Source organism: Bubalus bubalis, chromosome 17, assembly GCF_019923935.1.
Source record: "Bubalus bubalis isolate 160015118507 breed Murrah chromosome 17, NDDB_SH_1, whole genome shotgun sequence".
In the NCBI taxonomy this organism is placed as follows: domain Eukaryota; kingdom Metazoa; phylum Chordata; class Mammalia; order Artiodactyla; family Bovidae; genus Bubalus; species Bubalus bubalis.
The window spans coordinates 7,348,101-7,362,500 of NC_059173.1; the positions used below are offsets into that span (position 1 = coordinate 7,348,101).

Below are 14,400 nucleotides of genomic sequence, written 5' to 3' on the forward strand. Positions count from 1 at the left end.
TGGATGCCAGGGTCTGGAGGGAGGGGTGACAGGGGAATTATGGTTTCATGAGTGCAGAGTTTCAGTTCTGCCAGATGAAAAACACCTCTGGAGATGGATGGTAACGATGATCGCAAGAGAACGTGAATGTATTTAATGCCACTAAAACGAATACTTAAAAGTGGCTAAAGTGGTAAATTTAATCTTATGACTGTTTTATCAAAATAAAAATAATGTTACATAAAGACTTCCAGAAATGTATTGTCTCATAGTTCTGGAAGCTGAAAGTCTTAAATCACCTTCTTTTTAAGATTTTTTAAATTGAAGTACAGTTGATTTACAGGTTGTGTTAATTTCCGCTGTAAAGTGATTCAGTTATACATGTTATATATATATATTTTTAAATATTGTTTTCCATTATGGTTAACACAGGCCATGGATTACAGCTCTGTGCTAACAGCAGGGCCTTGTTTATCTGTTCTACAGATAAAAGCTGCTGCTGCTAAGTCGCTTCAGTCGTGTCCGACTCTGTGCGACCCCATAGACGGCAGCCCACCGGGCTCCCCCATCCCTGGGATTCTCCAGGCAAGAACACTGGAGTGGTTGCCATTTCCTTCTCCAATGCATGAAAGTGAAAAGTGAAAGCGAAGTCACTTAGTTGTGTCCGACCCTCAGCGACCCCATGGACTGCAGCCCACCAGGCTCCTCCATCCATGGGATTTTCCAGGCAGGAGTACTGGAGTGGGGTGCCATCGCCTTCTCCAACAGATAAAAGCATACATCTGCTAACCCCAACCTCCCATTCCAGCCCTCCCTCAACCCCTGCCCCCTCGGAAACTACAAGGCTGTTTTGTGTGTCCACGAGTCTGTTTCGTAGACAGAGTCACTTGTGTCATTCATAGAGTCCACGTGTATGTGATATCATATAGTATTTGTCTGTCTTCTTTCTGAAGAACTCCAGTTAGTTCCAGTTGCACTCATGCTGCTGCAAATAGCACTATCTCATTCTTTTTATGGCTAAGTGGGCTGGAAGAAGCACAAGCTGGAATCAAGATTGCCGGGAGAAATATCAATAACCTCAGATATGCAGATGACACCACCCTTATGGCAGAAAGTGAAGAGGAACTAAAGAGCCTCTTGATGAAGGTGAAAGTGGAGAGTGAAAAAGTTGGCTTAAAGCTCAACATTCAGAAAACGAAGATCATGGCATCCGGTCCCATCACTTCATGGGAAATAGATGGAGAAACAGTGGAAACAGTGTCAGACTTTATTTTTCTGGGCTCCAAAATCACTGAAGATGGTGATTGCAGCCATGAAATTAAAAGACGCTTACTCCTTGGAAGGAAAGTTATGACCAACCTAGATAGCATATTCAAAAGCAGAGACATTACTTTGCCAACAAAGGTCCGTCTAGTCAAGGCTATGGTTTTTCCTGTGGTCATGTATGGATGTGAGAGTTGGACTGTGAAGAAAGCTGAGTGCTGAAGACTTGATGCTTTTGAACTGTGGTGTTGGAGAAGACTCTTGAGAGTCCCTTGGACTGCAAGGAGATCCAACCAGTCCATTCTGAAGGAGATCAGCCCTGGGATTTCTTTGGAAGGAATGATGCTGAAGCTGAAACTCCAGTACTTTGGCCACCTCATGCGAAGAGTCGACTCGTTGGAAAAGACTCTGATGCTGGGAGGGATTGGGGGCAAGAGGAGAAGGGGACGACAGAGGATGAGATGGCTGGATGGCATCACCGACTCGATGGACGTGAGTCTCAGTGAACTCCGGGAGTTGGTGATGGACAGGGAGGCCTGGTGTGCTGTGATTCATGGGGTCGCAGAGAGTCGGACACGACTGAGTGCCTGATCTGATCTGATCCGAGCATTCCGTTGCACATACGCACCTCCTCCTCTTATCCATTCATCTGTCGATGGACATTTAGGTTGGTTCCGTGCCTTGACCGTTCATAGTGCTGCTGTGGGCACTGGGGTGCGTGCATCTTTCTGAATTACAGTTTTGTCTGGATTTATGCCCAGGAGTGGGATTGCTGGATCATATGACAACTCTATTTTTAGTTAAATCACCTTTTTGTTGCTACAAAGGGGAGAGGAACTGGTGTCCCCAAACACAGTTTGATCCTTACATATAAAAGGAACCAAAGCCAGAAGGAGCCTCAGATGCCACCTACGTCAAGAGAACTCGTCCCCTCTTTCAGCACCAACACTCCCTTCTCATGACAATTATTTTGTGCCAGTCCATTCATCTCTTTAAATAAAATTGAAACTATAACTCACATATGTACATAACTTTCAGAATGAATTAATAATAAGATGCCCTAACTATAAAGGAATAAATAAAAGGAAATGTAATAATACGTACTTCAATAGAAATAGATTTGGACACAGCTATACAAGAATGATATAAACAAAGAGTTAGGTATTTGTGCTGCTTACAATGGACAAGTTTGGATAGGAATGTAATAGTAAACTGAATGTGTGTTTGACAATTTCATATGCCCAGGAAGAATCTTTTTGAACATAATACAGCCAGACATGCAAATTGGCCCAGTGGTGATTTATTGGTAATGCCAACAGTGCAGGCAACATCACTGTGGGCCCCGTGATTTTTCCAAAATGGGGAGGAACACTTGGTCAGGTTCCCACTGGGGTATTTACACACCAGTTCCTGTTAGCTGTTGGATGAGGGCTGCTCCGAGTAGGTGTTAATTCCCCAGAATTCCAGCTGCCCCTGGGCACACAGGCATGCATAGGCTGGCAGCTGGAAGTGGCCCTCACACACCACCACTGCAAGTTCTAGGGGGTATGGAGATCCACACACCATCCAGGGGCAGATAAATGACATCCAGGGTAAAAACTGGCAGCAGGAAGTGGCAGGAGGATCCTAGAGAACCTGGCTTGGGGAGTGCCTTCGTTGAGGCTCGCTCCTGGTGGACCTGCAGAAGAAGGATGCCTGCACAGTCTGCTGCCCAGCTCCCGGGAATCCTTGGGCTACAGTCCAGTCCTGTCTCCATAAGTCCTGCTCACTCCCAGGTCCCCTTCTCCCCATGAAGTCTTGCCACAGCTTGGATTCCCCGAGCTTGGCCGCGGAGCCTTGTTGCCTTATTCTCTTGCTTGCGCTGCCGTCCTTAGGATGAACCCGTCACTGAGTCACCGAGACGCCTCTCTGGATCGTACAACCACAGAGCCCATCTCTACGCTCATCATTTTTAAAGATGCGAAGGAGGAGGGTGAATACTTTTGGAGCCCATAGTTTATCTACTATTCTCATCCCTCTCTGCAGATTAAACTTATGCACGTACTCAAAGCAACCTAGATAGATAGTGTTATTAACTGCATGTTACAGACGAAGTGACGGAGGTGACGGAGAGGTTAAGTGACTTGCCCACAGGCACACAGTAGATGATGGAGCCTCAGAAGGAACTAAGTAATGTGGATCCAGGGCCCATGTAGGTCACCGTGCCTCTAACCACTAGTCTACGAGGTCTCTCAATTAAGCTAAATGATTTCCTGGTTCTGAACCTTGACCTTTCCTCACTGAGGGATGCTCTTGTTTTGCTGTCCTGTTCAGGCCTGGCCCCTGCACCGACTGGAATTTGAGTCTAGGTTGGAATTGAGAGCAGCCTTTTGGGGTTATGCAGCCTGGGGTCAAATCCCAGCACTGCAGCTCGCTGGGCTGTGTGACCTCAGCAGTCGGTTGTCCCTCTCTGTGCTTCCTGGGCCTTTAAGAGGCTTGAACCAAAGTAAAAAGTCCATTTGAGGGGGCTTCCCTGGTTGCTCGGTGGTAAAGAATCAGCCTGCCAATGCAGAAGACCTGGGTTCAATCCCTGGTTCGGGAAGATCCCCCATGCCCCAGAGCAACTAAGCCCGTGTGCCCAAATGACTGAGGCCACACGCCACTGCTGCTGACGCCCGAGCGCCCTAGAGCCTGCGCTCTGCAACACGAGGAGCCACACGACGAGAAGCCCACGCGCTGCAGCACGAGACAACCCCCACTGCCGACAGCTAGAGAGAAGCCCACGTGGCAGCGAAGACCCAGCACAGCCAAAAATAAATCAATAAAATTTATTTTATTTATCTTTTTAAAAAATAATTCTAGGTGACTTCTCTGCTGTGCGTTTCTTTTCAACAGGCAGGCTGGAGGAACTGAACAAATTGCCATTTTACATGTCTTCCTGAGCCCCACGGGCCTCCCCCGCACCAGCTGCCTCGGCCATGGGGAGGCTGGGGGTGGCAGGGAGGGGCTCTGGGTGCCACAGGGGAGCAAAGTCTGGGGGACTTCTGGAGGTGGGAGGGGTGGGGACTGGTCCCCGGGAAGCCAGCTGGCACCTGTCCGACCAGACAGTCCCTCCTCTTCCCATAGAGGGGGGGAGGTCAGAGGAGACTCATTTGTGTACCGGGCTCTGCCTGGCATCCCCCTTTGGCTGGATGAAGCCACTGAGGCTCAGAACAGTGATGGTCGGGAGTTGGAGGTGGGATGGGGCTCAGCTGTCAAACTGAGGCTGCAGAAGGGCAGGGGGTGGCCACTGAGCATGGAAGAGAGATGGTTGGGGCACCACGTCATCTCAGCTCACACCGATCTCTGCAGGAGCCTCCTGACCCATCCCCCTGCCTCCCCCTTGACCCCACTGTCTGTGTTCTGGGCCCCAGCCAGAGTGGTCCTGTGAAACCTAAAGGCAGACCGTTCAAACTCGCCTCATTCAAACTCTCCGTGGCTCCCACCTCCTGGAGAAGAGTCAGAGTTTGCCAGGGTCGGTAAAGCCCTACATGCGACCTTAACTCCCTCTCTGACCACCCGCCCCCAATCTCTCAGGTAACACATTCCAGACCCACTGGCCTCCCATTGCTGTGTCTCCAACACTCAGCTGCAAAGCCTGTTCTCCTTCCACCTGGAATGTTCCCCCAGCTCACTTAGGTCTGAGCTCAAATGTCACCTCCTCAGAGTGGAGTTCTCTGACCACCCACCCCATCACCCTGCATCCTTGAATCCTGCTTTCTTGTCCTTAACCTTGCCCACCTCCTGATGTTATGGTCAAACTTGTACACTTATGTTCGAGCTTTCTCATAGAAGAGGAGCTCCATGAGGGCGGGACTTTTGTTCAGTTCTCTGCTGTGACCTCAGGCCTTGAACAGGGCCTGGCACTTGTCGAATATGTTAAAGAAAACAGAGACAGACAGAGAGATGGAGGGGGGATGATGGACAGGTGGATGGGCAAGAAGGATGGATGGATTAATGGGTGAGAGGGTGGCCGCAAGGGTGGATGCATGGATAGATGAATGGAGGGAGGGGTGGATGGATGAATGAATAGCGGATGGAAGGACGGAGGGAAGAAGAACTGCAGGAACGGAAAGAAAGATGAGTGGGTAGAAGGAAGGATGGATAAACCAATGGACAGAAGAAAACATAGAAATACGGAAGGAAGACTAGAAGGATGGATGGATGGACAGACTGCCAGATGGAGACACAGGCGGACAGACACATGATCAGGGCTCGCCTGATGAGAACCGGGGGCATGGAGTGCCCCCTTAGGGCTCTCAGAACCTTCCCGCCGCAGCCTCCCTCGCCCTGCCCCTCCCCGGCTCCACCCCGGGGCCCGCCCCTCAAGCAGTGACGCGTAGGAGCATGGCAGGTGGGGGGCCGGCCCCAGGCTTTATTGAGCAGATTGGGGGGAAGGGTGGCCTGGCAGGCCCTCACCCCGGCCCTGGAGCCTCCTCTTCTTGCCTTTGCTGCCCCCCGGGGCGGGCCTGGGCCACTGGGGCCTGGGCGCCCTTCAGCTGCTGAGGAACACGCCTCGCTTGTGCCACTTCTGGTCGCGGATGCGGCGCACGGACTGCAGCTGCGGCTGGTTCGCGTCCCACTCGTTCCAGTGGCGGTACTCGCCCCGCTCGAACACGTACTGGCGCCCGCGGTAGCCCGGGAACTCGTAGCCAACCCACCTGCAGGGAGGCGAGGTCAGCGTGAGAAGCCTCTGGGCTCTAGCCTCCCAGCCAGACCTAGTCTTTGAAAACCAGCCCCTGAGCCTGCTCTTCACCTGCCCGAATCCTTCCTTGGCTTCCCAGTGCCCTGGAGATGAATTCAAACTCCTAGCCCTGCTCACAAGAGACTCTAGCCTTACCTCTCATTCCTCCTTCATACCCCACACTCCAGCCTGTCTCAGCCTCTCTCTGAACCCGCATATCTCTGAGCCTTTACACCTGCTGTTCCTTCTGCCTGGAATGCTGTTTCTTGCCTCATCCTCATTTCATCCCCTCTTTCATAGCAACATTTACATATCAATTTGGACATCTCCTCAAGAAAGCCCTTCCTGATTGCCCCAGGCTAAACCAAGTACCTCATCAGGGTCCCCAGAGCCCCTGCATGTCCCCCATCACAGTTCTGATCACTATGAATTGTGAATAGCTGTTTCCTTGTCTGTTTCCCTATTAAACTGTGAAATTACCAAGGGATGAATTATGGGAGTTGTGTAGTTCTTATTGCCCCCGTACCCTACACACAGCAGATGCTCAGTGAAAAGTTGTTGAATACAGTATTATCAGGTAGAGGTGGCAGCTCTCAAGGCCCAACCCCAGGTTACAAGCCCACAAGTGAGGTGTAGTTGCCTAGACAAAGGGAGAGCGACCCTAAGATTGCATTAACAGAGATATTAAGCCTCGAAGGAGGGAGGAGAAGAGCCTGTTCTCCTATGTACCACTCGGGCCACCCCTACACACATGCTGGGTCTCCTGGTGAGAAGGACAAAGACTGTGGAAAGGGGAAAAACAAATCTGAACTCCAAGGTCTAGGGGAGCTCAGAAAAGGAGTGAAGACTGATGCAGACAAGTTAAGGGGTGCAGATTTCACTTGGTTAAAAAAAAACAAACTGTCTCTAAGTCGAGGCTTCCTGGAAATCCAATGGTACAGGAATGCAAGCAGGTGGACATTCAAATCATGGGGACTTTGAGCAAGGCTGGTGTAGGGGCCCTGACTCGAATGAAGCGCCTCCAGACCTGGGGGGAGCCAGAAACGCCAGCTATGTAGGAAACTGTGAACAGAGATTCTGTTTGGAGCCCGAGGCATGGGAACTAGAGGACAGGGTAGGGCAAGGGTGGGGCCGGGTCCCTTACGTCCCGTTGATGGCCCGGACGCTCGCCACACGGTCCTGGAAGCCGTGAGCCCAGAGGCTGGGCACATCATCGTCCACTATCTCCATCTTGCGGCCGCCGAAAGCTGGGTTCTCAAAGAGATGCAGTTTGTGATCCGGGCCATCCTGGGGGCAAGACCACGGGATGAACCGGCTGCTCCTATGCCCAGGACAGAGGGCCCAGGAGGCTCCGGCAAAGGCTCAAGGCACCACAGAGTAACGCCCACCCCCAGAGCTGGTCTCCTTAGGACTTCCAGAGCCAGAGAGCCATGAAACCGAGAGCGGGGGCTTTCAGGTCTGGTTACACCTTGTTATTTAGCAGATAGGGACACTGAGGCACAAAGAAGGTGGCAGGAGACCAGAATCAGTCATGTAGAAACATTCCCGACTTATGAACGCAGATTTGGAGTCGGTCTACCTGGCCTTTCTCCTCCCATCCCCCCTCCAAGGAGCATCAGTCATTGTGAGAAGGAGGAAGGGCAAGACTAGCCACTGGCCTGAGTTAGCAGGTGGGAGGGAAGAGCCACTAGGTGCCGGGTCTCTTTCAGGTGTTGGAGAAACACAGGAAGAACTTGAGCTGATTTGCAGTTACTTTCTGAAGCTATTTACCGGGCTGTATGGGTTCCACTGGACCACGTGGCTCCCGATTTTAATAAGGCCACAGAGGGACATGCCAGTGACCTGCTGGCTAATGCGAGATATGAATCCGGCCTCCTGACCTGCAGCCCAACGCCCATTCGGTAGCCCATGTCTTGTCCCCCCAAAACCACTCAGATCAGAAATAACGAGGGCTCTCCCCGGGCCAGGTCCATGCCAGCCGAGCCCTTGGCTGAGCTCGTGAAAGGAGCCTGCCAGGAGCGCCCGGCATGTCCGGCTTCCAGGGGCTGGACTCACAATGTGCAGGGGCCGGAGGGACAGGAGGCTGTCGCTGTGGTGACTGTTGGACCAGGCGTCCCAGCGAGGGTAGTCCCCCTTCTCCAGGACGTACTGCTCCCCACGGAAGGCCCTGCGCTCAAACGCCAGCCACCTGCAGGAGGAAGGAGGGCTGGGTCACTCATCTCTGCTGCCCTGGGGGTGGGGAGGACCCACGTCTAGGGAGGGGGATCGTGCCCGACAGCTGCTGACCTTTGACGCTGCCCCTTTCCTCCGACCATAGTCCTAGTATTGAGGGACTTACTAGAACTTACCAGGAGCTGAGACTCTGAGCCAGAAAACCAGCCTGGGAAAGAGTATGGAAATCAGTTTTAGGTGCAGCCTCTGTGTAGGCTGCTCAGAAACGTTTTCAGCACAAGGGCTGGCACACAGTAAGGGTTCCATCGACAACTCCTCCTCTTTCTCCTTTGCTTATTCCCCCCCCCTCCTCCTCTAATTCCATTAGATTGTTATTCTTATTTACAATTACATTGTCATTTAGTACATCTCTCTGTCCATTTTCACAAAAACTCTGAACTGCATACGCTGATTATCCCCATTTGACAGATGAGAAAACAGAGGCCCAAAGGGTGAAGCACCTCACCCAAGTGGTTAGTACTACAGCCTGGACTTTCCATCTGAATAATTCGGGGTCCAGCTGGGGACTCCTGCTTACTGGGTGGATGTGGACAGAACAGTCAACCACTTTGGCCTCAGTTTCCTTATCTGTCAAGTGGGCAATCGTGAGGATTTAGGGGTATTGTTGCTGTTGTTTAGTCACTAAGTTGTGCCTGACTCTTTGCAACCCTAAAGACTGTAGCCTGCCAGGCTCCTCTGTCCATGGGATTTCCCAGGAAGAATAATAGTTGCCATTTCCTTCTCCAGGGGATCTTCCCAACCCAGGGATCGAACCTGAGTCTCCTGCATTGGCAGGCAGAGTCTTTATCACTGAGCCATTCCAGGATATCAAGCACATTAGAATTTAGATGTTATCATTGTTATTAAAGTCATAAGTATTAGACCCCACTAGCTGGGCACTGAGCCAGGTGCGTGTCTTCCTCTGTTCTCTCTGCACAGTGCTCTGCTATTGACCCCAGAGATGGAGAGCTGGAAGGAGTCCAAGAGAATCACTGTTCAATGCTCCCATTTACAGGTGGGAAGACTGAGGCCAGATATGGGGAGGGAGTTGCCTAAGGCCCCACAGCAGACTGAGAGCTTGCTCCTGGCCCTCCCGACTCCCAGGGGGCTCAGGGTTGGGAGGAGGGCTGGGGGTCCGGTACTCACGGGCCGGACTCCACCTGGATGGAGCCCACCTTCTCCAGCAGGCTTTCAGTCAGGTTGGGGCACTCGGCTGTGAGCTCGCACCGCTTGCCCTGGAAGTTCTCCATTTCGTACACGATCACCTAGAAGCGCAGCCTCCTCAGCATCGCATCGGGGCCGGGTTCCCAAGCCCAGCCCGTGTCCTGCCCCGGAGGGCCTTGGAGGCAGGTACCACTCCTGCTCCATCAGCTCTGCCTGGAACCGGCCTGAAGCCAGCGGCGCCGCGGGCTTGCCCTGCCCCCTGGTGGCCACAGAGGGCAACGCCTTCAGGAACCCCGTTAATCCAGGGGCCTGCAAACTGGGTGTCTGGCCATAAACAGGGCAGCGCTTGGTAAAGCGAAATGTCCGAAATGACTGGAGGGAGGACTCTAGGGAAACGAAGCTGCTGTGGTCAGGAGGGGCTCTGGGCCCCCTTCTACGCTTTTCCAGAGAAGCCGAAATCTGTCATTGCCTTAATGTGAGATGTCTCTGTTTTGAAAGCCCTGGGCAGCACAAATAAAACTACAGTTTGCACTAGCTAAACTTCACCTGGCCCTGTGCCCACAAGCAAGGGGCTGCCAAGGCAGAGGTGGGTTTTGCCTCCTTCACCCTCTTAGAAGCACTAACTGTCTCTGTAGCAGGTCCCTGGGGAACATCGGCTCCGGTCCTTTTACATAGGGTCAAGGGGGCGCTCAGAAAGGGTCCTGGGCTGCACAGCAGGTTAAGTGGGGGTACTGGATTCAGTAAGCCCGCTGGCGCTTCTCTCATAAGCACTGCTGCGGCCGGAGGAAAGCCCACAGATGCCAAAAGGAGCCAGGAAGGACTGGCAGTGATGCCCCCTTCTCTGGTGGGGGGATAGCTGGGGGCCCACAGGGCAAGGCTGATTCACCACGAATCAGGTGCAGAGCCAGGCAAGCCTCTGTGCTGCTCTTGCCCTCCCGGTACCCCCCGTCTGGTCAAAGACCCCACTTATTTCCTTAGTCAATCCATCCTGGGACCCCACCTTAAAGCCCCGGGATAGCTTAGAAAGGGCAGAGAGAGCCCACAAACGCCAGCTCTCAGATTTCTCCGTTTGCCAGCCGTGGTAATGGCACCGGAGTTTGACCTCCCTGAGAAGCGTGGGTGCCGTCCCCAGGTTAAAGGTGGAGCTGCTGAGGTCCAGGGAGGCCCAGGGACTGGATTGAGCTAAGGCAGGAGGATCAGCGCCGTGTCTCCTGAAAGCCCTGTAGACACTGGCAGCGTGGGTGTGACCAGGTCCCCCGTGCAGACGAGGACACAGAAGAGGCAAGAGTAGGCAGAGAAGGGAGATGCCCTCTTGCTCCTGGCTGGCAGGAAGGGCTGCTGCTGCTTTCTGGAGAGAGGCTGCCTGGCCGGGAGGCTGGCCCCGAGGACCACAGGCAGCCCTGGGTCCAGGGCCCCCCGGGACCCCTCCCCTGACGCCCGTACCTTGTAGCCGCCCCCGAGGCCGCCATGGCTCTTGCCGGCCGCAGCCTGCTCTGGTGTGCTGTGCTGCTCTGCCATCTCCGCGGGAACCCCTGTGGCTTCGATCAAAACAAACAGTCACCAGGTGTGCTTGGGGGGAACCCACGTGCCTGGAGTCAAGGATAAGCTCCAGAACTCGGCCGCCTCTGAGACGTGGGATGTGGTCAGTGCTCACAACCAACCTTCGGTCATTTAGCAAACATCCCACCAAGGATCTGCTGTGGCCCACAGGGCCTGGGACAGTCAGGGGGAGGCGGATACCCATTTTACAGGCGGAAATCCCTACGGCCAGGGAGGCGGGGCTGGGATGGGGCTCCAAAGCCCGTGCCCTTCCCCCTCCCCCGGAGCTTTGGGGGAACACTACACCCCCAGACTCTGCTCAGGGGTGGGGGACGGGCCTCGGGGAGCCTCCTCTGCTAGGATCACTCCCACCTCCGCCCCCAGGCAGTAGGCTTCCATTCACCGATTCCTTCGTTTGCCAAAGAGTCCAAGAGAACCGAGTCGGTCCTTTGCCCTGGGCTGGGTGATTGAGAGGAACAGGAGACCAGGGACTAGTGGGAAACAGATGGACAGATGTCTAGAGAAAGCAAGATGCTGGAGAGCAGGCCCTGGGACACCCGGTCAGCTTGTTTTCATCCCACGTGCGTTTACAGAGCACTCACCGTATAGCAGCCACTTAAAGAGACACAGACAGACAGACGGCACCCCTTCATCCCTAGGGATGGTGCCACACCCCGCTGGACCTGAATTCTTATGTGGAAGGGTCTGCCTAATGTCAGGACTGTTCTCCTGTTTATAAACACACCCATGAGTACACACACACACACACACACACGCTCCCATGGTTACTGTACATGGTCAATTTCCACCTGGTGCACAAAAACAGCCTCCAGCTTCTCTCTCTGGGACACACACATGCCCATTTCAGATGCCCCCCGCCAAGGCCCGGAAGGCACCACAGCCACATGCTACATTCCTGGGAGCGGGCGGGCTGCATGGCCCTTATACTCAGGACACAGGCCCAGCGATGCTGTCTGCCTCCCTGTGTCCAGCCTCATCAAAAAGCAGGCCCTGGAAATGGGGCCAGGTCAGAGAGGTCTCTCAGCAGAGGTGCCAGCCCCCCACTTTATCCACTCCCCTTCCTCAGTGGTGCTCAGTCTCTGCAGGCCCGTGCCCTAAGCTCACACCCCAGGGCTCAACCCTGCCCACCCCGTCAGACACCGGCTGGCTCGGGGGCCGTCCTGAGTCCTCCCTCCAGCTCCAGCCCTCACGTGGATCCCCGGCTGGTGCGGGGGGCCAGCCATGCACGCCTCCTCCCCTGGATGCTGCCCAGGTCTGGGCCGGCCTCCCTGTCCCCGCACCCCCGGAGTGCACCTGTTGCCGTTGCCGTGAGGAGGGGGCCGGCGCCGTCTGCAGACTCAGTCCGCTGCCACTGGGACTGCCCTATTTATGGGTGCTTTCTGACAGCCCAGCACATCCCGGCTTGCTGAGGCAGCGCCCTGTCCATCCAATTCCGTGCGCGCCACTTCACCTCAATAGCAGGCCCGGGGAGGCCCCCGTGCCTGTATCCTCAGCCGTGGTCTCTGATGACTTCCTGGGGGCAGGTGGACCGTGTCAGCCTCCCAGGGAGACCCGCAGCACCAAGCTGTTAGTGCCCCCAACTTCCTTGCTCTGGCTTCTCAGTGCCAGCATCTTCTTTTTGGGGTGTGTGACACCCTCAGAATGGCTCCAGTTCTTAAAGCGCCAAGCCCTAGAATTTCTCAATTTTCCCCTGTGCCATGGGGCCTAAAATTTAAGTCCGATCACCCTGAACATCCCCTCCAAGGTGGGTGTAAATCCATCCACACATTTCCACAAGACATGGTAACAGACCCAACAAAGATGCCTTTTCTTCATAGAGAAGGCATCTATGGACGACAGTGATCACGTACAGGAGACCTACTATGTGCAAGGCACTGGGCCAGCTTCGTGAGCGTGTTCAGTCCTCATGCAGCTCCCTGGAGGGGAGGAATTGTGATCGCCACTCTATAGAGGGGAAGACAGTTCAGAGAGGTGAAGTCACTTACCCAGGGTCACACAGCAGACAGGAGGCGGAGGGGCTGGCCTGCTCCAGGGTCCAGCTCTCAGCCTCAATAGGGATAAAGACGATCATGACAGTCACTTTATTTATGACCAAAAAATTAGATCCATGCATTTTGTGTGCGTGTCTAACAAAGTATAATTTCACCTGTGACAGCCACAGAATTTCCTGTTTTCAAAAGTTTGCCTCAAGCCACTTTGCTTTTATGAAAGACCTACATTAGTACCCGTTTTCTCTAACAGAAAGAAATCTAGAGGACTTTTGCTTGTATGAAAAAAGGCGAAAAGCAACAGCTGCATTCAGCCTTTATTTTATAACAAGCCGTTATAGAAGCAGGGTGAGCCCCAAGCAGCGACTGGCGCCACCAAGTGCCTTCCGTGGGAATTACACGCAGCATCACAGCGTCAGGCCGCCATGGCTTTGACCCCTGTCTGCGAGTGTCTGCTCTTTATCTCCATTTCTTTTGTGCATCTGTGAGTAGGCTGTGTCCACGGGTAACCACTGTTTCAATGTATGCCACTGCAGCTTAACAAAGATTTCAGAGGAGCGCTCTACTCTTAGAAGAGAGGAACTTGTATTCAGTGGTTACTGAAGCAATAAATGACGGGCAAAGGAGTGAATTGTTAAGCTGAGGGTTTTCTTTAGCTGTTGCTTGTTTTTGGCCAAAACCCTCCAGTCAGCATAAACCCCAGCATCCCCGGAGAGGTGGGTGACAGCGGGGACCCGGGTGTCTGGAACCCGGTGGATCTGTGTGACCTTGGGGGAGTGAATGAAGGTCACAGCCACACTCTCCTCATCTGCCAGTGGAGAAGCTTCTCTCTCCTCGAGCCACGGGAGCAAAACAGGGCAGCCTCACTTTCTTAATCACTGAGGATCCTGCCCACTGCTGACAGTTCAGCCCAAGGGGCTGCTTCCTTCTGGCGCTCGTAGAGAGCAGAGCTGGTCTCAGCCTCTTAACCTGAGATGCAGCCGGCACCCGCCGGGGACATCAGGGGACAAGAGGTGGGGACGGCCCAGCAGGCCTGATTCCCCCTGACCACCCCCCTGCCATCAGCTCCTTTAGGGTCCTGAAGACCCAGATGCCCAGATCTCGCACGCCACACGTCTTTAACCTCGAGTTCTCGGTCTTGGCGCTGTTGCCAAGCGGGGCTGGATTATTCTTTATGACGGGGCAGGAGGGCTGTCCTGCGCAGTGGGGGATGTTGATCAGCATCCCTGGCCTCCTCTCGCTACATGCCAGGAGCACGCCCTTCCCTCCTTGCGATGATTTAAAAGACACCCCCTGTCATCTTGCCAGATGTTGTGCAGACGGGCTGAGTCCACCCGGGGCCACTGCCTTTAACTTCTGCCAGCTCATGTCACTCTCACCACCTCTATTCTGGAGGAGCGTGGGGGTCCAGAGATACCCCACAGCCAGGAGGAAGCAGAGTTGGGGATTCAAGCCCACGCTGAGTGGAGATCTGGCTCTGTCTCCATCGGGCCCCCGTTCCCAGGACCCCTGCTGCGCTCTCCCGCAGCCGGG

The 14,400-nt window shown here is 54.0% G+C and overlaps 1 protein-coding gene across 1 annotated transcript; it reads right to left on the reverse strand.

Moving 5' to 3' along the window:
* Positions 1-4,765: 4,765 nt before the first annotated feature.
* Positions 4,766-14,356, reverse strand: CRYBB3 (crystallin beta B3). Its single transcript, XM_006055581.4, has 5 exons — positions 10,763-14,356; positions 9,302-9,420; positions 8,000-8,132; positions 7,089-7,231; positions 4,766-5,921 (listed from the first exon to the last, which is right to left on the reverse strand). Exons 1-5 carry the CDS (start codon positions 10,835-10,837, stop codon positions 5,756-5,758), a joined length of 636 nt encoding a protein of 211 aa, XP_006055643.1. The 5' UTR covers positions 10,838-14,356; the 3' UTR covers positions 4,766-5,755.
* Between the last annotated feature and the right edge of the window lie 44 nt (positions 14,357-14,400).

What these genes read in the sequence shown, in the direction of transcription:
- CRYBB3 (XM_006055581.4), bottom strand. Translation starts at nt 10,837, where the DNA reads ATGGCAGAGCAGCACAGCACACCAGAGCAGGCTGCGGCCGGCAAGAGC. An exon ending in ATCCAGGTGGAGTCCGGCCC is followed by an intron (nt 8,133 to 9,301) that starts GTGAGTACCGGA and finishes TTCCTCCTGCAG; the next exon opens with GTGGCTGGCGTTTGAGCGCA. An exon ending in CCCTCCGGCCCCTGCACATT is followed by an intron (nt 7,232 to 7,999) that starts GTGAGTCCAGCC and finishes TCTTGCCCCCAG; the next exon opens with GATGGCCCGGATCACAAACT.